At 53.1% G+C, this 19,830-nt stretch overlaps 2 protein-coding genes across 10 annotated transcripts in view; one reads left to right on the top strand and one right to left on the bottom strand.

Annotated features, from left to right (window-relative positions):
* The first annotated feature begins 271 nt into the window (after positions 1 to 271).
* ISCA2 (iron-sulfur cluster assembly 2) lies at positions 272 to 2,277 on the top strand. 4 transcript variants are annotated; one of them, XM_086319678.1, is made up of 4 exons: positions 272 to 346; positions 859 to 961; positions 1,080 to 1,195; positions 1,636 to 2,277. In XM_086319678.1, the coding sequence occupies exons 1-4, from the start codon at positions 282 to 284 to the stop codon at positions 1,808 to 1,810; spliced, it is 459 nt and encodes a 152-aa protein (XP_086175804.1). In that variant the 5' UTR covers positions 272 to 281; the 3' UTR covers positions 1,811 to 2,277. The 4 variants fall into 4 exon arrangements, with proteins under 4 accessions (XP_086175804.1, XP_086175806.1, XP_086175803.1 ...); XM_086319680.1 differs by having other exon boundaries at positions 1,080 to 1,209; XM_086319677.1 differs by having other exon boundaries at positions 856 to 961.
* Positions 2,278 to 5,500: 3,223 nt separating this feature from the next.
* The window catches only part of LTBP2 (latent transforming growth factor beta binding protein 2), a 109,348-nt gene continuing 95,018 nt past the window's right edge, over positions 5,501 to 19,830 (bottom strand). For 2 of the 6 annotated variants that reach the window (XM_086319669.1, XM_086319673.1), the window contains 17 exons: positions 19,143 to 19,265; positions 18,797 to 18,922; positions 18,249 to 18,374; positions 17,054 to 17,176; positions 16,805 to 16,930; positions 16,319 to 16,441; positions 15,548 to 15,679; positions 15,156 to 15,281; positions 14,032 to 14,175; positions 12,986 to 13,177; positions 12,783 to 12,866; positions 11,673 to 11,801; positions 11,234 to 11,371; positions 10,986 to 11,153; positions 10,335 to 10,703; positions 8,926 to 9,075; positions 5,501 to 8,480 (listed from right to left, as the gene is read on the bottom strand). In XM_086319669.1, coding sequence (XP_086175795.1) covers positions 8,335 to 8,480; positions 8,926 to 9,075; positions 10,335 to 10,703; positions 10,986 to 11,153; positions 11,234 to 11,371; positions 11,673 to 11,801; positions 12,783 to 12,866; positions 12,986 to 13,177; positions 14,032 to 14,175; positions 15,156 to 15,281; positions 15,548 to 15,679; positions 16,319 to 16,441; positions 16,805 to 16,930; positions 17,054 to 17,176; positions 18,249 to 18,374; positions 18,797 to 18,922; positions 19,143 to 19,265 — 2,525 coding nt within the window. In that variant the 3' untranslated portion in view covers positions 5,501 to 8,334. Of the gene's footprint in view, positions 8,481 to 8,925; positions 9,076 to 10,334; positions 10,704 to 10,985; positions 11,154 to 11,233; positions 11,372 to 11,672; positions 11,802 to 12,782; positions 12,867 to 12,985; positions 13,178 to 14,031; positions 14,176 to 15,155; positions 15,282 to 15,547; positions 15,680 to 16,318; positions 16,442 to 16,804; positions 16,931 to 17,053; positions 17,177 to 18,248; positions 18,375 to 18,796; positions 18,957 to 19,142; positions 19,266 to 19,830 lie in introns of those variants that run through there. The other 4 variants (XM_086319671.1, XM_086319670.1, XM_086319672.1 and 1 more) reach the window with 4 other exon arrangements.

Below are 19,830 nucleotides of genomic sequence, written 5' to 3'. Positions count from 1 at the left end.
TCCGGGACTCTCGCAAACTCCGCCCATCCGCTCCGCTCAGCCGCAGGGCAAGCGGGATCCATCTTCATCCGGCACGCCTCCTCTCGCCAGTGCTCGGCCTGGGCTTTGTGAGTGCGTCCCCACTTCCGCAATGGGAGCATTTCTACCCAATCAAATCCCTTCTCCTTCCTCATCTCCCAATAGATGTGCTCAGGGGCGGGGTTTCCGTGGATCCCGCCTCCCGAGGCCCAGGAGTGGAAGGCGATTGGGGAAATGTGAGGGGGCGGAGCTTACAGAAGAAAATGGCGGCCGTCCGAGGGCTAACAGCTGTGGCCCTGAGAGTGGTGACTCCCTGGCAAAGGAGCAGGTAACCAAGCCTAGAAAAGCACCTGGTTTGCCCCTTCAGGACTCAGGAGAAACTAAGGCTCGCGGGGGAGGTGAAGGTTTGGCGTGAGGCTGTCAGGTGGAGGGACTTCAGGTTTGGCTTGAGGCTGTCCAGGCGGGGGCACTTCAGGTTTGGTGTGAAGCTGTCCGGGTGGGGGACTTCAGGTTTGGCGTGAGGCTGTCCAGGCGGGGGGACTTCAGGTTTGGCGTGGGGCTGTCCAGGCGGGGGGACTTCAGGTTTGGCGTGGGGCTGTCCGGGTTGGGGGACTTCAGGTTTGGCGTGAGGCTGTCCAGGCGGGGGCACTTCAGGTTTGGTGTGAGGCTGTCCGGGTGGGGGACTTCAGGTTTGGCGTGAGGCTGTCCAGGCGGGGGGACTTCAGGTTTGGCGTGGGGCTGTCCGGGTTGGGGGACTTCAGGTTTGGCGTGGGGCTGTCCAGGTGGAGGGTTCTAGGTTCTCTTCTGCTCCCAGTCTCACCCTCCTCCCTTGCGCAGCAGGCTCCTCGCGGCCTCCAGCGGACCCCGGGCGCTTCGGGAAGTGTCGTCCTCTAGCCCAGAAGCTGGCGAAGGGCAGATCCACCTCACCGACAGCTGCGTCCAGGTGAGAAACCGGTCGCGGGGCAGGGGTGGTGGGGGGAGGGGAGGGGGATGACTTCCTTTTGGCCCACTCTTCTTTCTCTCCTTGCCTGGCATTCTTGACCCTCCTTCCTGCATTTCAGAGGCTTCTGGAAATCACCGAAGGGTCTGAATTCCTCAGGCTGGAGGTGGAGGGAGGTGGATGCTCCGGATTCCAGTACAAATTTTCACTGGATACAGTTATCAACCCCGACGACAGGCAAGGAGAAAGGGGTGGGTCCTCCGAGAATGTGCAAAAGGGATAAAAGTGTCTCCAATTTAAGATGCACTTTTATTCCACATTTTAAACTTCTGCTAAGGATAACATCGCATCACCCTTCTCACACAGTGGGGATACAATGAAGATTTGTTGCCTTGATTCAAAATAACTTATGTCATAGGAGGAAAATTGGCCTAAGTCCATAGGGTCATTGGTAGAGAGTCAGGATGGACTAGAAAGTTTCCAGGCCTAAATTTCTATACATTCCCAGTATTCTTTCCATTAAATCTTTTTGCCTCAGAGAAAATCAGCACCTGTTAGAGGTCATAAGGGAAGCTTCCTCCGTATTTTAGAAAACAGGATGGGCATCTCTGGGCTCAGAGGGTGTTACGTTTCTGGTGTTTATGATGTTCATTAATGCCTTCCTCCCTTCTTTTCAGGGTGTTTGAAAAGGGTGGGGCAAGAGTGGTGGTTGACTCTGATAGCTTAGCCTTCGTCAAAGGGGCCCATGTGGACTTCAGCCAAGAACTGATCCGAAGCTCATTTCAAGTGTTGAACAATCCTCAAGCGCAGCAAGGTTGCTCCTGTGGATCATCCTTCTCTGTCAAACTTTGATGTGATGACAAGTGACCCGGAGATTGCTATCATCTGACTGATTTGAGGCACCTGGGATTAGAACAATTCTAGAAGTTTCCTTCCCATCATGACCCTCTCTCAATTTTATTTTCCTTTAATCGAGGATGTTGTTTCACCACTATTTTCAGAATGTGAAACTTTTACTCTTGATTTAATTTCTCTTACACAGTTGTAAGGCCAAGCCTGTGGATGCTGTTTCCTAAGATTTAGTAACTGGTTGAAACCAGTATCATCTGTAGCGCCTCCAAGGTTCTAGGAGTTACTTCTCCGGCCTTCAGAGCTACTTGTACAAATGTGTATAGCTATGTATAAAAGCTTTGTTTTAAAGAAAGTCCTTATTTATTTGTGTTACGGATCAGAATCACAGATTGCATAGCTTGAACACTGTGTTACTAGACCAGAGAGGATGAGAAAGCCAAATGAAATGTTATCTTTTTGTTTTGCTATTTATTTATTTATTACTTTTATTGAGGTATAGTTGATTTGCAGTATTGTGCCAATCTCTGCTGTACAGCAAAGAGACTCAGTCATATACGTGTATACTTTGCTTTTTATTTTCTCTTCCATTATGGCTTATCACAGGATATTGAACACAGTTCCCCTGTGCTATGCAGTAGGACCTTGTTGTCTGAAATGTTATCTTTTTCATCTCACCCTTCCTTAATGTGCTAGTTTACTTACCATTATTTTCTGTGCACCCCATTCTTCACTTCCCATTTGTTACAGCAGATACATTTTCTTCTCGTACTTAGGAATGTGTTAGATTCACAAAACCAATAACCCATCACCCAGAAAAACTTGGACCTAAACCTCACTGATACTTGAATCATAAGTTTGAAAATAAGCTCCATACTCTATATTCACACAAGACATTTCGTGATTCTTTGCTGATTTAGTGACTGAATCTTTTTAGAATATGTTGCTTTATTTATCTTATGGTGTGAAACGTTTCTGGTCTCGTATAGCTGGAAGTTGTCCCTTTGTTGATATAGATAATAGACACTTGGATTTTTTTTTTTTCCAGTTTGGACTATAAAATGCAGGGGGCCCATTTAAATTTGAATTTTAGACAAACAGAAAATAATTTTTAGTATAAGTGTGTCTCTGCAAATAGTAAAAATTATTTGTTGTTTATCTGAAATTCAGATTTAATTGGGTATCCTGTATTTTTATTTGTTAAATTTGGTAACCTTCCTTCAGAGTTTCTGAAAGAAGAGCTTTTTAGCCACAAATTCCAATGAATTTTAAAGTACTTGTTTGGGTATAGTACTTAAATAGGCTAAGGAGCTAGAAACAACCATAGTATGTATGTGACTGTGTTGGGGCAGCCAGAACTGCATGCTGCTGCTGCTAAGTCACTTCAGTCGTGTCCGACTCTGTGCGACCCCATAGATGGCAGCCCACCAGGCTTCCCTGTCCCTGGGATTCTCCAGGGAAGAACACTGGAGTGGGCTGCCATTTCCTTCTCCAATGCATGAAAGTGAAAAGTCAAAGTGAAGTTGCTCAGTCGTGTCCAATCCTAGCGACCCCATGGACTGCAGCCTACCAGGCTCCTCCGTCCATGGGATTTTCCAGGCAAAAGTACTGGAGTGGGGTGCCATTGTGGCAACAGACAACTAAAGGAAAAGGTAAAAAGCACCACCATGACAAATGATTAACAACTGCTAACGTTGGGGAAACCACAACCAAGCTGACTCTGTAAGGGCTACTGGTTAAACTCATCTTTTCTTTGAGAGCCTAAAAGTTCATATCAGCAAATTTTGCATTCTGGAATGGATTGAAACTTTTCTAGACTTAATTAAGGTCATTCAATAAAAGAATTATCCATAAGAAAAATAGAAATACAGAATCTGAGACAGAAACTTACTTACATTTTCAATGTGGGAAAACCTAGGACTTAGAACAAACCTATCGTGTGTCTGCAGTGTATACAGACACAAAAGGTCACTCAGAAACCTGAGCAGGTTTTTTTCTTAGCAAATTGCCATGGAAAAAGTCAGAAAGCAGTGTGTGGAAGCATCTGTGTTTACTAAGCCATTGAAAGTGGCTGCCAATACCTGGGCCTAATAAGGTTTTCAGCATAGACTAAGTCCTTTCATCCTCCTTGAGAAGAGATTTTGTTACATTTTAAGTGTTAAACCTCTTCTCTGATATTTTTGTGGGTTAGCACAAACATAGCTAAGCTTTAGTTACTCCATAAACCATTAAGTTCCAGTGGTCAGTTAGGCAAGAACAGGATCTCTTCCAAAGACTGTATAAATACCTCCTATGAATAGAAGAATTGAATTTTGTGTTTAGAAAAAGTGGGTTTGGGAGAAATCAGCTTACTTCATCACATTGGGAAAGCTTCATAGGGAAGCCTGAGGTGGTGACAAGAGGTCTCCACTGGAGGAGGGCGATGTAGAAATTTTAAGAACACAGGGCATGAGGAGATAATGGCATCAAGGGGACAGTGGGCAATTGGCTTGAAATAAACAGTGATGGTAAAATAGGTTTAGGATCTTCTGCAGGCCTTTCTGACCAGATGCCCTCTTCCTGGCAGGCTGTAAAAGCCAGCAGACATTTTCACAAGTTTTGTTCACTGTGCAGTTCATTTAGGTAAATGTTACACTTTTCCGGGATCAGTTGGAAGATTTTTTGCCTCCCCATTACTTTGAGGGGAGGTTATCAAGACCCCATTTATTGCAGAATTGGTTTTATTTACCTTCATGAGCTAGTGATGCCTGGGGTAGCATGCCCCACCGTTGTAGCCAAACAATTGTGCAGGAACTGAAGGCATGAGACCCTTCCTTGTTTTATGTTGTGAGTCTTCATGTTGTTGGCTGTTAACTGTAAGGTGTCCCACCTGCCCTTAGTCTCTGTGTGTGGAAATGTTGACCAGTTACAGGGGATTCCGGGATAAGAGACTAGGAAGGACTACTGAAGTAGGTGTCCAAGAAGATACTCTTCTTTTTCTTCCGAGAATTGCGCCCCATTCTTTTGGTCTTTCGTTGTAAAGCATAAGAGAAGGGTCAGAGTTTGGCTGTGACATCCTGTACAGGGAAGTGGGCAGCACTGATGGTCAGTGCTGGGAGGGGTAGCCCTCCCCTGAACTCAGGGCCCTGAACTGACACCCTTCGGTGGGCGGGGTCTAAGTGTCCCTTGCAACATGGCTTTGCATGTCTGTCTCAAAAGCAGGAAACTCCTCCACTTTTGTAGGTATCTAGCATCGGAGAAGGCAATGGCACCCCACTCCAGCACTCTTGCCTGGAAAATCCATGGACAGAGGAGCCTGGTAGGCTGCAGTCCATGGGGTCACTAAGAGTCAGACACGACTGAGCGACTTCACTTTGACTTTTCACTTTCATGCATTGGAGAAGGAAATGGCAACCCACTCCAGTGTTCTTGCCTGGAGAATCCCAGGGACGGGGGAGCCTGGTGGGCTGCCGTCTCTGGGGTCGCACAGAGTCGGAAATGACTGAAGCGACTTAGCAGCAGCAGCAGCAGCAGCCTCGATGTTTATGATTGCCTTTTAAAATCCCTGTTTGCCATTTCTCCAGAGAAATGCCACCAGGATGTTTAAAGGAAATTTGATTTAAGAAGTGTTGAAACAGTTATCATCTGGCTTTAATTGTAAAACAGATGAATATATAAAGAGAGGGAACATTTAAGCAGTCTATGTCCAGCAGCTGTATTTAAAAATATTTTATTTTTGAATAGGTAAGACACAGTACAAAATTCGAAAAGACACAAATGGGGATACAGTGAAGAGTCTCCCAGTCCTGTGCGCATCCACCTGTTGCCCTTCCCGTCAACTACCATTGTTTCTAAGAATTTACCCCACAGATATAACCCCATAGATACAATATGAAGTAACATATGCACAGGAATATTCATCGTAGCATTATTTATAATAGCAAAAGATAGAAAACAATGGAAACACCCATTAATAGGCTGATTAAATTATGATTTGTCTATTCAGTGGAGAAGTATACAGTTATAAAATAGACTGAGGCAGTCCTTTATGTGCAAGTATATGATGTGAAAAGAAGCAGAAAAGTGCAGAACAGCACGCATGGTGTGCTATTAATATTTGTGTTTCTAACACAAGGAAATATGTGTACCAGCATGGAAACATCCCTGGAAGGGGGACAGGAGTGCGGGGCTTGGGAGGTAGGGCCATGGGAGCAGCAGTTAAGATGCAGTGCCTGAAGGGTACACCGAGGAAGGGTGAGCTCTCTGAAACGTGAGGTGTGAGGTGGAGTAGCGGAGATGAGGCTAGCACATACCCGCTTCTCTTCTCCTCCTCTTTAGACAGACGGCAATAGCAGCATATGTTTCACTTTGCTGTGCTACCTTCCTCTTCCCTTAATCTGCTTTGGATATCTTATCCAGGCATTTAGAGCACCCACCCCCGTTTTTATTTTTTTTTTGGGGGGGGGTGCTCCATGGCAATGCATTGTTTCTAACCTTTTGCTATTACAAATAATGCTAAAATAAATAACCCCTTACATACGTCATTTTACATTTGGTGAGACTATATCTGAAGGTTAAATTTAAATTCCGAGAAGTGGAATGACTGATTTAAAGAATAAGTGCTTTTATAATTTTGAAAGACATTGCCATCCTCTTCAGAAGTTGTATCAGAATATATTCCTGTCAGCTATGTGTGTGAGTGTACTGCTTTCCCACAGATGCTTGCCAACTCAACGTTTTAACAAACGTTTAAATTTTTACCAACCTAATAGTTTTAAAAAGTGTCTAGGTATAGTTTTCATGTGCATTTCTTTTTATTATGAATGAAGGTCAGAATATTTTCATATGTTTAAGAACTATATATTTTTGTCTGCTGAAAACATCTCAACTAGTGTAGTGACCTAGAGCAGATTATTTAAGCTTTGTAAGTCCAAGTTCCCCATCTGTAAATTGGGAATCAAAATCGTAAGGATTGTTGGATGATTAAATGAAATTTGTGTACAGCGTTCAACACAGGCCTGGCACATAGCAAGCGTTCAATAAGTTATCACGTGATGGCTGACAATCAGAGCAGCAAGTAGGACAGGACAGATTCAATTAAGAAAAGAGGATTCATCTCCACATCTTCAGGCACACGGAGCCTTGTTCATTTACATCGCCATTCATCAGAGAAATGCAAAGTCAGATCTTGCCTTGCCTCAGAAGGGGAAAGAAGCTTCTCCTGTTGGAACCCAGTCATGTTGGGAGAGCTGATGAGGGGGTAAGCACAGTCTCATCTCTAACGTTCAGACTCAGTCAACGTGGTAAAGAAATTTGGTTTAATATGAAATAAAAACAAAACCAGAATAGCCCAGAAATGTACATTTCTTTATTCCGCCGTGGTTCTAAACTCCCTGCTAGCCCAGGCTGGAGTGAGTCTCTACTTGTAAACTCAGTGGGATGCCAGCCAGCCATTGTATGAAGGGGAAAGAGGGCAGATGACTCTGAGTAGAGAGAGGGAACAACACAGGGAACCTGGCTTCTCCTAAACAGGATTACACTGTATTTCAGAAGCTCGAAAACGGACCTCTTTATTTTTAGCACATCCAACAGGTGTCCACAAAAGGAGAACCCTGGAGAGACTTGTGTCCTATAAGAAGCAGTATGTATTTAATGGAGGTCTTCGGAGATAGGCACCCTGTCTCGGGGCAGCCCTTGCTGTGGTGCACAGGAGCTATCGCTGGGTAGACTGAATGGTTATTTACCTGAAGCTACTGATTATTTTCTTTAGATCTGTATAAAGCCGTGGTGCCCCCTTTCTCATCAACTCCCCGTTTTTGTTTTTTTTTTAAATATTGTCCTGTTGCTGCTCTCTCAGGCTCCTTGCTCCCCTTCATATGCGTCTCTTACTAGCAAGCTAGTATCAGTCTTGCTTCTCCGAGATGAGGGCATCTTCTGCCCCTCTCCAGGGCCACAAAACTGGCAACAGGGTGGAGACGTGGCTAAATCTGGCCCTCAGCCACTCAGACTGGCTGAGTGGTGACAATCACTCCCCAAACTCCTCTCCCACGCCCCGCCCCATCCTTTTTCACTTGATAGATTCTGAAGGGCCATTCCAGGGCAGGTGTGGCCTCCGATCCAGGTGTAGAAGCATCAGGATGATACGTGGGTCATGTCTAGAGAAGGGGTATGTACAGCGTGAGGCCGAAGGACCTTGCACGTTTGCACAGCTTGAGGGGCTGGTTGAGGGCCATCCTTTGATCAGCATCCCATGGCAAGGCCCGGACAGATGGCAGACTGGGCCTCGTGGCCAGTGGTTGAAGCATTAAAGCACTTGGTGGTGTTTGAGCCAAGCAAGGGCATGGTGGTGTGGAGGCCGTGACAGATGCTCACACAGCAAGAGCCGAAGCTGGGGGAGATGAAAAGCAGGCGAGGCTGGCTGGGAGCTGGGCCGCAGGGCCTCCGGCCGGTGTCTTCATGACATCTCCCCAGCTAGGAAAGCTTCCTCAAGGCCCCGCCTGTGGCCAGGGCCCATTTCCAGGTAACTGCCCACACTCGACCCGTCTCTGCTACTCCTTAGCGGTGCAGTGTGGGGGGCCTGCCTCAGCCACATAACCCGGGAGGCAGTGGCAGCGGTAGGAGCCCTCCGTGTTCTCGCAGTGACCATGGACACAGAGCGCAGCAGGCCCATTCAGGTCATCACACTCATTCACATCTAAGAGGAGGAGAGGGAGGAGAGAGCTGTAGGGAGCCCACGTGCCTATGGCCTGCTGCCCCCGGTGCCCCTCTGGTCAGTAAGCCCTGAGCACTGCCCCACAGCGGAATCGTCCATGTGGCAGCCAAAGGACGCCCGAAAGGAAGCAACTCACGGACACAAAGCCAGGGGTCGTGAACCCATACTGTGACCATGCTGTCTCGCCCCTGCCTCTCTTCTATCTAGGAACCTCCATGGAAAGGGCTTTCTAATCACAGTGGTAGACCTTTGGAGCTCTCACCACCTGGCTTGGTGCCCAGCAGGGCCGCTAGCAGGCAGCAGTGGGTCTGCCACCTAGGCCAAGTCAGGCATCCCTAAGTGAGCAGTGGGCCAGTCTGACTATTCCACATGGATCCAGCAGGGCCGTCCTGCCCCCGGGCATTAGCACTCTTGATTCCAGACCTACCCACACAGGCCATGTGGGCCGTGTCCAGCTGGAAGCCCTCGAAGCAGTCACAGGTGTAGCCCTCGCGCACGCGCACGCAGCGGCCATTCTCACAGCCATTCAGGATGCCGCACTCCTCTGCCTGGAGCCCTTCGAAGCCAGCCTGGTGCTCTGGGAGGAGGGAGTCAGAGAGCCAGGGGGGCTGAGGTCTCATACCCCACCCTGGGGCCCTTGCCCTCTGCTCAGAGGAGCCTAATGAACTCCTGGGGTGGGGAGGGTTATAACACTGTCACAGAAAGATGGTGAGACAAAAGGCAATACCCGTAAAAAATAATTATGTGTCATTTTTAGATGGGGAAACATGCTTGCTTTAAATGAGGCTCCAGGGAGGTAGGGACTCACTGTTTTCACAACACCAGGGATCCTGAGCACTTCGGTATCTCTGTATAGTTTTGACTTTGTTGTGGTTAGTGGCAGGATGTTACGGTAAAATCTTCACATAGCTTTTTGGGGGTGGACAGGACTGGTAGCAAAAGGGACAACCCTCACTCACCATAAAGCAAAACTGCTCCTAGTTCTGCCTAACCCTCTTCTTCCTCTAAGTAACTCGCCTCCCCTGGAAAAGACCCTCCTCCTAACCTCAGTGTAGTTTTGATCAGTCTGATACTGTGGCTGTGCCCGTGGTAAGCACCACTGCACAGATGCCAAGCCCGACTTCCTTATTAGAATCCAAGTCCTGAGTGCTGGGGTCATTGCCACTTACGAACCAGGTCACCACAGTGGGCCTTTAAAGGGGTTAGAAATCCTTAATTCCCATTTCAAACTGTGGTGCTGGAGAAGACTCTTGAGAGTCCCTTGGGTAGCAAGGAGGTCAAACCAGTCAATCCTACAGGAAATCAACCCTGAATATTCATTGGAAGAACTGATGCTGAAGCTGAAGCTCCAATACTTTGGCCACCTGATGCGAAGAGCTTGACTCACTGGAAAAAGACCCTGATGTTGGGAAAAGATTGAAGGCAGGAGGAGAAGGGGATGGCAGAGGATGAGATGGTTGGATGGCATCACCGACTCAATGGACATGAGTTTGAGCAAACTCAGGGAGATAATGAAGGACAGGGAAGCCTGGTGTGCTGCAGTCCATGGGGTCACAAAGAGCCAGAGATGACTTAGTGACTGAACAACAACAATTCCCACTTGGGGTCACAGGTTTGAACCTGTAGAGCAGCGTGTTCTGCACACTGTACGTGGTGTGGGAGGAGTGTGCTGCTGGCCCCTCTCTCAGCTCCCACGAGCAGCTTTCAGGTTGGGATGGTGTCCTGTACGTCTTAGCGTCCCCTGTGTTAGTTAGTCCGTCAGAGGGGGTTGTTTGCACCTGTCCCTTGGGTGACCCGTGAAAGGGCTGGGTGGGTTTTTCCCTTTCCTGTCCTCACCCTGCTGACAGTGATGAGCAGATGGAGAAGATGGAAGTGAAACTGCTTCAGAGCCCACCTCTTCCCCGTTTTTGCAGCAACACAGACCTGGGTGGCTGGCCACATAGTGGGGCTGGAGTTCTGAGGGCTGCAGGGGAGGCTCAGGGAGCGGTATGCGGTCCCCTGGGCGGCCAGCCGTGCTGGGGAAGAGTGGCTCGGGGATGGCGTCCTCGGGGCCCAGGTAGTTGTAGAAGGGGACCCCGTCTGGGCCGTAGAGGCTATAGTGCAGGTCATCCGGCCCCGGGCCGTACTCATAGCCGGGCCGGAAGTGGATCCCGGCCTCCCGCTCGGCTTCGATCCGGGCCACATTGCAGAGCTGAGCGTAGACCTCTGTCAGGAGCAGGAGGGAGAGAGGAAGCTGGGCCCGGGCTCTTGGGAGCTGAGGCCCGGGGTGCTGTTTTCCGACTCAAGAACAGAGGGAGGTGCTGGGACCACTGCCCCGAGTTCCTCTCCCCCACCCTGCTCTGCCCCACAGCATCCATCCCCAAACAAGAGGGAGGGAAGGCAGGCCCGTGACTTGCCCTACTCCTTTCTGAAGTCCCCCGCCCCTTTCCAAGGTGAGGATATCCCCTACCCTGGGGGCCCAGCTCTGCGGCGTCCCCGCCTTCTCACCAGAGCTCCTGGGGGGGCACAGAGCACACTGCTGGCTCCAGGCCTCGCCATCCTGACAGCAGCACTCGGTGTAGGTGGTGCGGCGGCCGTGCAGGGGATGGCTGCACACGTAATTGGTGACTCTCTTCCAGCAGATGTCCATGTGGATGTCGTGGTCAGGCAGGTCCTCTGGGGGCACAGGGCACGTGAGCCTCCCCAGCCCCGGTCTGCTCCCCCTGCTGCCCCCCCCCACCCCCACCCCCACTGACCCACACCACTGGTGCTGTTCACACAGCGCTGCTGGCTGAGGTCCAGGGTGAGGGGTGGGCTGCAGAAGCAGTGGAAGGAGCCTTCCGTGTTCACACACTCCCCATTCTCACAGGCCATGTCCTGGCACTCGTCGTGATCTGGGAGGCAGGGAGACGGGGAGGAATGTCGGGGGCAGTGCCCACGCGCTGTGCCCACCCACCGCCGCCTTCAGGGAATGGGGGTTTCTCGTAACTGATAACGGCCCCCCCACCTCCCGCCCAGCCTGGGAGGCCCCAGCCCAAGGATGGCTTGCCATTAGGCACCCCCGCCCCCTGCTGCAGCGGGCGTCCTCCCTGGGGAAGGGGGACACTTCCAGCCAGAAATGGGCTGCCTGGCAGGGGGGTGGGGGAACATTCAGCTGTGGGCCCCGGGGTGGGGAGGGGTGGCGGGCATCCTCACCCTCACACTTCCTACGGGCGGCATTGTAGTGGTAGCCAGGGTTGCACAGGCAGATGTAGCCAGGCACTGTGTTGAGACACCGGCCGTTCCGGCAGAGCCCGGGCCCGAACATCACACACTCGTCGGCATCTGTGGGAGGGCAGAGCTGAGTGAGGGCAAGGCGAGACGCGGGATGAGGCAGTTCTTAGATCTAGGGGCTCCAAAGCTAGACTGTTGCTGCTGCTGCTAAGTCGCTTCAGTCGTGTCCGACTCTGTGCGACCCCATAGATGGCAGCCCACCAGGCTCCCCTGTCCCTGGGATTCTCCAGGCAAGAATACTGGAGTGGGTTGCCATTTCCTTCTCCAATGCATGAAAGTGAAAAGTGAAAGTGAAGTCGCTCAGTCGTGTCTGACTCTTAGCAACCCCATGGACTGCAGCCTACCAGGCTCCTCCGTCCATGGGATTTTCCAGGCAAGAGTACTGGAGTGGGGTGCCATTGCCTTCTCCAAAAGCCAGACTGACTGGGGCCAAATCCCAGCCTTGCCACTTGATGGGGCAGGTGACATTGGGCCAATTGCTTAGGTTGTCCCTTGCTTCAGTTCCCTACCTAGAAAATGTGGCTCCTACTCCTTAACCTTGTAGAGTTGTTATGAGGGTTGAGATGCTAATACATGTGAGGTAGTGCTTGGCACATAATAAGCACTCAAGGAGAACCATTTCCGTTTCTGCGGTTTCCTTTTCCAGTTTCAGGTATAAGTCCATACCCAAACCACCCTTTCTGAGGATGAGTTCCCCAAAGTTTCTGGCTCTGTAAGTGGGGCCAGGGAGATCAGCAGCTGCCTCTGGCCTCTGTCCCTGTGCCCTGGGAGTGGGTTAGTCAAGGCATCATAGCTTGTTCCTGGAGAACTCAGCCTCGTGGGGAGCAGAGAAACCAAAGTGGGGTTGCCAGGACAATCCAGGAGGAGCTCAGATCAGAACTTCCAGCTAAAGATCTGTAGATCTGTAGCCTTGGGACAGGAAGGTTAGAAGCAACCGGAGAGGCGAAGCCTGCATGCAGAGGCCTCCTGGGGGACCAGGCCAGGCCCACTGAGGTGAGTGGCGTTTGGGGAAGAGGGTCTTGGGGAGGTTACCTGTGTACGTGGTCTGTCCAAACATCCAGGCTCCTTCCACAGGGATGTAGCCTTTCCCACTAGGGCAGATCTCGCTGAACTCGACTGTGCAGGGAGGCATCCAAGCTCAGAGAGAGAAAGACTCTGCACACCACCCCCTACTTCGTTTTGTGTCGCCCTGCAGAGCCGACTCTGAGAGGACCTGGGACCCTTGGGGGCCTTACCTGAGTCCTCATCTGGGCACAGGTCACAGGCATCTCCCCAGCCGGTGCCCTGGGTGCAGCAGCACTCGGCCTGCGTGGTGTTCCGGCCCAGAAGGCTGGAGCAGGGCGTCTGGTCCTTCTGTCCAGAGTAGCATTCCATGCGGACAGGGCCTGGTGGGTGTGCCCCTGGCCGGGCCTCAGGGACACTCGGACCTGTGTGTGACAGACGCCCCTTGTTAACATCTGTTCATGGCCCCCTGGGGCACCCTGGCCTTTGAATTTATTTAAACTTTAAACATTTATAAAGTACAGTGTACTTTTACTATCTCACTTGATAAGCCTTATGAAGAGCTTATTATCATCAGCTTTCTTTTATAGAAGAGGCAGTTGAGGTTTAGAGAAGCTAGGTGACTTGCAGGGGCCACCTAGTGGCAGAGCAGGGAAGTGACCCCAGTTCCTCTGGTGCCACACCCCTGCTCTTTCCAAGATACCATCCTGCCTTCCTCCCCTGCAGTGAGGTGGCCCCAGTCCCCGGCACATCACACCATACGAGCATGGTATGGTACACCGTTCCATTCCTCTGTGTCACACTGTACCCCTGCCCCTCCCACCCTTCCTTGTTCCAGGTCCTGCTAGCTTTCCCCCAACTCAGAGAAGGCCAGCTGAATCCTAGTCCTGGGCTGAGAGTTTGAAACCGGCAGCTCTGGAGTGGAGTGGGACGGCAGAGTGGAGCTTAGCTCAGTTCCTGGACCTCCCTCACCCAAGAGCTTCCTGGGGTTTGACTGAGGGTCCCTCCAAGGCTCAGATGGTGAGGGACAGGGAAGCCTGGTGTGCTGCAGTCCATGGGGTCACGAAGAGTGACCTCAGACTTGGCGACTGAACAATAACAACCAAGGCTCAATCTGAGCTCCCTGCCCCCTCCCCCCAGTTGGCATTAGAGCTTCTAGAGCCTCCTGTAGGGTCGTCGCAGCCCTGCAGCTGGAGCAGCGGAAGCACTGTGTACGCCAGACAGCGAGGAGGGGGGGTGGGGGGGAGAGTGCACTGTGAGGGTGGGACGCAGGGCTCACCTCCAGCCCCTCGCGGGCGGCAGCGGCCCTCCTGAGCGTCGTACTCCTCCAGGTCGCTGGCGCAGAGGCACAGGAAAGAGCCCTCCACGTTCTCGCAGAGCGCCGCCCCGCACACCGCCAGCATGAGCTCACACTCGTTCACGTCTGCCAGACAGGAGGACCGGCTCGCGGGCGAGGGAGAGGCCCAGGCCCCTGCCCCTGCCTCCAGCCCCGCGGGCAGATCCCCATCTCATCCTCGCCACCCCCCGCCCAACCCCCAAAGAAACAGGCTAGGGCCTGGGGAAGAGCGGGAAGTGGGTATGACTTCGAAGGAAGGAGGACCAGGTGAGCAGAGGGGATGGGAAGGGAGGGAGAAGGGTGGCAGAAAAGGGCCCATAAATGGACGAGGAAGGCTTCCTCCTGCACATTCCCCAAACGTGCCTCTTGAACCCTTGAGTCTCTGGGAAAAGGTGGCACCTTCACTAGTGTGCTTGCTCCCCCTGCTGGTAGAAGGGCGGCCTTGCTTCCCTGATCAACCTGGCCACGATGCCCCAGTGGGTGTGTGTGTGCTCCACTGGGCAATCGGGTGCCACTCTTTGTGACCCCATGGACTGAGGCCTGCCAGGCTCCGCTATCCATGGGAATCCTCCAGGCAAGAATACTGGAGTTAGTTGCCATTTCCTACTCCAAGGGGTCTTCCCAGCCCAGGGATCGGACCCACGTTTCCTACATCTCCTGCATTGGCAGGTGGGGTCTTTACCACTGAGCCACCTGGGAAGCCCGAGGTCCCCTGTAGTTCAGTTCAGTTCAGTCACTCAGTCGTGTTTGACTCTGCGACCCCATGGACTGCAGCACGCCAGGCCTCCCTGTCCATCACCAACTCCCGGAGTTTTATTCAAACTCATGTCCGTCGAGTCGGTGGGTGCCATCCTACCAACTCATCCTCTGTCGGGGGAGCTGAAATCCCCCTTCCTTGTCACTCTGTGTTGAGGGCTCCAAGTGGAGCCCACGTGACCCTGAACCTTTCAGGAGGAGGGCCCTAGGGCCTCTCTATGCAGGGCAGCCAAGATCTGTGGAGACGGGGTCAAGGGCCCAAGAGCCTTCCCTTCCCTGGCTCAGAGCTGGCTAGGCCACAGGCTTCTCACCAACGCAGTCCCAGCCGGAGGGCGAGGTCTCGAAGCCCTGGTCACAGAGGCAGCGGAAGGAGCCGTCGGTGTTGTCGCAGAAGCCATGGCTCCCACACACAGTGTCGTTGGCACACTCGTCTATGTCTGCGGGACAGGGCGGGCTACGGTGTAGGCTGTGCTCTCTACTCGCTGGGAATACTTATTTATCTGGCTCATTAACACCAAGGTCTCTGAACACTAACTTCTGAACACAGGGTGAGAAAACTAAACTAAACAGTCCTCCTCAATTTTTGTGTAAGCACTGCTCCGTGGAAAACACACAAACAGCTGCAAAAATCGTCTCTAGCTAGGTACGTGAAAAGTAGATGTTGTCCTCGGCCTCCCAGCCCGCACGCCCCCTCCCCACTCACCAATGCAGTCTCCCGTCGGGGCCATGTGGAAGCCAGGCTGGCAGCCCAGGACACAGCGGTAGGAGCCAGGGCTGTTCTCACACCTCCAGGCCCCGCATATCGGTTCTCCGAGGTCCTCGCACTCGTCAATGTCTGTCCCCAGGGCCAGGAGAGGGGACAGAAGTGGCCAGGTCACTACCCTGACCCCATCTCTCTGGCATGACAAGGTCATGCCCCTCAACTTCTGAGGTTCTTGATTGGTTCCAAACCACTATGCTCATTTCAACCCCAAAACATCAAGTTCAGGACCCTTTCCCCTGAGCCGCAGGCCTGATTGTCCAGGAGAGCTCTCAGCCTCTGTGACACTCCTTTCCCCCTGCACCCTGCCCTCCACAGCAGAGCAGTGTCGACTTCTCTCTATATAAAACCTTTCCCAAAGTGTATTATGGAGAGCTGTCTTCATATGTCTCCCTTGCTTAGTTTCAAGATTATCCATAACTGTCTATTTGTCCCAGCAAAAGGCATTGAACCCAGGTGGTGTAAATGTCTATTGCATCCATTTGGCTTTTAAAAAACTAGATTGTGTGCTCTGCTACAGCACAAGGACATCCTGGGGGCAATCCCTGAGTCAGAAGAGGCTGAATAAAGACATTATCCATTGGATGATTAATCTATGGAAAGTGCTCGAAGCTGGGGTTCCTGGCCCCAGGGAGCTGAGGAGCTGGCAGGGTGGAGGTGTCTGTTTGTTGACATGGGGCAGAGCCCTGTCTGCTTAGCCCCTGGAGCCCTTACCCACACACTCCCCGCTCTCTGGGGAGGGCTGGAAGCCAGTCTCACACACACAGTTGAAGGAGCCGTCGGTGTTGACACACTGGCCCCCGAGACACCGGTCAGTGACTGCACACTCATCCACATCTAGAATAGAGACGTTTGTCAGCAGGGCCAGCCATGGGTCACCAGGGCCCTGGGCAGTTTCGCCTAGAGGAGGGCCAGGGAGTGTCTCGAAGTAGAAAAGGGCTGGAAGATCTGAGCGAGAGACCAGAGCTGGAAGCCAGAGGCGCCGTTGGGTGTGGAGCCCTGGAACCAGGCAGGGCAGAGGGTGAAGGCACCTGCTGTACGCATCATGGACAGGCCCTGGAGGAGGGTTCCAGAGACCCTCCCTGACACCTGGCTGCCAACCTCATCCCTCAGCCTCCCATCTTCCCACCCCAGGTGGACCGCGAGCATTTTGTCAGTACGCGGGATGACCCCTAATGGCCCCTGCTGCCGGCTTCTCACCTTGGCAGCTGGTGCCCCCGTCTGCACTGACAAAGCCGTCAGCACAGAGACAGAAGAAGGACCCGTGGCTGTTGAGGCACTCGCCGCGCGGTGCGCAGTACTCCTCGCCCACACACTCGTCCACATCTGCGGGCAGATGAGCAGGTGGTGTCTCCCCCGGGAGGGGGGCGACGTTCCCCGGGGAGCGCACGGCATAGGGAAACCCTCCGCCCCACCCCATCCCCGGCCAGGGAGACCTGAGCCACTCACCCTCACACACCGTGCCATTGGCCAGCTGGAAGCCCGGGGGACAGAGGCACTGGTAGGAGCCAGCCGTGTTCTTGCATTCGCCTCCCAGGCAGCTGCTCTGGGGGTCTTCACACTCGTCCACATCTGCAGGGCCACACGAGGAGATGGTAGTACGGAGGGGTGGGGTGGGGAGGTGGAACCGATGGGAGGACCTCCCAAGGGCAAGGATCATCAGGGAGGTCTCCAGAGGACCTAGAGGTCTGCCAGAGGAGACTGGACCCATAGGAGCACCATCCCCTTGTAAACTGGCACAGCTGGGAGAAGCTGGCGAGGGAGCCTTTGGGGAGCAGGATGGATGCAGCTCCCTCCATCCTGCCCCAGCCCAGCCCGGCAGGCTCCCCTGGCCTCCCGCTTCCCACACTGTGCCCACCCAGGGAACACCTGGTCTCTTCCAGCAGCAACCCTGGCCTAAGGTGGCCAAACCCTACTGCCCTCATCATGGCTGAGATTTTGCAGAAACAACAGGAAAACAACTGAGAAATAAGCCAAGGAAGCAGATACAGAGAACCTGAGGAGGTAACAGAAAGTGGATTATTTAAATTGGCCTACAGATTGCCCTGGGACTTCCCTGGTGGCTCAGATCCTTTTCCCTGGTAAAGAATCTGGCTGCCAATGCAGGAGACCTGGGTTTGATCCCTGGGTGGGAAGATCCCCTGGAGAAGGAAATGGCAACCCACTCCAGTAGTCTTGCCTGGAGTATCCCATGGACAGGAGCCTGGCAGGCTACAGTCCATACAGTCCGTAGGGTTACAAAGAGTCAGACATGACTGATCAGCTAACACTTTTGCTTTCTTTCACAGATGGCCCGGTACCGGCCAGGGTCTTTAGGATAATGTCGCAGCACCCACCTTTAAAAGGAACTCTTGAAGAGCCTGTTAGATAACAGATCTCAAGACCCCCATCCCCAACAGACAGACTTAGCCGGTCTGACAAGGCCTGGAAGCCGCATGTCAATCGAACAAACTCCCCGTGATTGTGACAAGCACTGAAGCTTTGGTCCAGTGGCTCATTGGCTCCCTAGACCCAGATCTGCAGTCGCCTTTCTGACGCCTGTTTAGGGAGGGAGGGCGAGAATAGGCTTCCCCTACCATCTGAGGCGAACTCCCTTCTCTGCGGGTGAAGGGTTAGTCTCCTGCTCCCTGTCGGGGGCCCTCACCTTCACAGGTGTGGCCCAGGGCGCTGGGCTGGTAGCCCGCCTCGCAGTCCCTGCAGGAGAAGGAGCCGGCGGTGTTGGTGCAGACTCCAGATGGGCAGACTCCAGGAAAGGCGCACTCATCTAGGTCTAGGGCAGACAGTCAGCCAGTCAGTCACCCGGCGGGCCTGGGGATGCCTCCCTCCACCTGGCCAGGCCAGAACCACCCTGCGCCTCTGGTTTCCTCTCTGAGCTTGCCGGACTCTGTGGGCCCCCCGGGGAAGGGGAGCCCCTGGCTCTGGGCCTCTTATAAGGCCACCCCCGTACCCTCTCCCCGGGGATGCTTCTGGGGCGGCTCGGCCATGAGCTTCCTTCCCTCTTGTCTCTGTGACTCCCTTCTCTTTCTGTCCTCATGGAGAAAACAGAAGCTCAAGTCCATTCACAAAGTCCTCTCGCCTAGTCTGGAGACCCCCAGCATCAACCCCAAACCAGAGGACAAACGGAGGGTTCTTTGGGAGGTCTGACGGCCTGTGTTCTCAGTCACCCTTGGCCACCCCCCTTCCCAGGGTTACCTTCGCAGGCGGTGCCATCCTCATTCACCCAGTACCCACTCTCACAGGCCGAGCAGGTGAAGGAGCCCTCCGTGTTGAGACAGAGGCCCGTGGGGCACGAGGCCCGGATGGCACACTCGTCGACATCTGAAACAGGCCATTGAGCTCTGTGTGGGGCTCTCTGCAGGACAGACATGCCAGGCTAGCTGGAGGTTGACAGGGAGGAGTGGGGTGGGGTTGGGGGGTGTCGGGGAAAGATAGTCTATGCAGCAGCGCTGTGTTGGGTCAGCTCAGGGATGTGGGCCAGAGGGAAGGAGCTGCAGGCGGACGTGTCATGGAGGACAAAGGGCGCTTTGGATCCTTGTACCTTGGCAGCCCTTCTCGTCTGGGGTGACTTCGTAGCCCTGCTCACAGGAGCATCTAAAGGAGCCCTCCAGGTTGATGCATGTTCCGTGGGTGCAGACCCCAGGGGTCAGACACTCATTCACATCTGTGGGAGAGAAGTCCAAGCTGGCCTCCTATCCCTCACGCAGCCTCCAGCATCAGGCCGAGTGTCTCCATTGTGAGGCCGGGGAACCAGCATTCCGAGGGGCCCTAGCACCCTGGGAAGGACCAGAGGTCATTCCTGCTCCTGGACCCATCTACCTAGGCTGGGTGCCCTTCCCCCGCCGAACTAACTTCCATCCCTGAGCTGATTTCAGCTCCATCCAGTGACACAGAGCACCCTGCAAGTTCCTAGAAAAGGGGGGGCCAGGTTCCCCACCCAGTCCTGGGATTGGTTTGGCCCATCTTAGGACACCTGGAGGCAAGTGTCTAAGACTTCTGCCTCACCTTAGAGTGAGTCTGAACTTCTCTGGTCTCCTCCCCGCCAACCAAATGGGTATGACCCCAAGTTCTCAGCCCACCCACCAGCTTCAGCGGGCGAGTGGGTAACACAGAGAGAGGCCAAGTTCTGCATGGGCGGTTGAGCGGCAGTCCCAAAGGCCTGGGAAATGCCTGCCCTCTGCAGAGCCTCAAAGTCTCTATTCACGACTCAGTCCCTTCTGGCATCCCCA

Source organism: Bos grunniens, chromosome 10, assembly GCF_055505025.1.
Source record: "Bos grunniens cultivar Pamir isolate PY7600 chromosome 10, Bosgru_T2T1.0, whole genome shotgun sequence".
NCBI classification, from domain to species: domain Eukaryota; kingdom Metazoa; phylum Chordata; class Mammalia; order Artiodactyla; family Bovidae; genus Bos; species Bos grunniens.
Note: the sequence above shows the minus strand (reverse complement) of the source record. Positions and strands in the feature narration are given on the sequence as shown.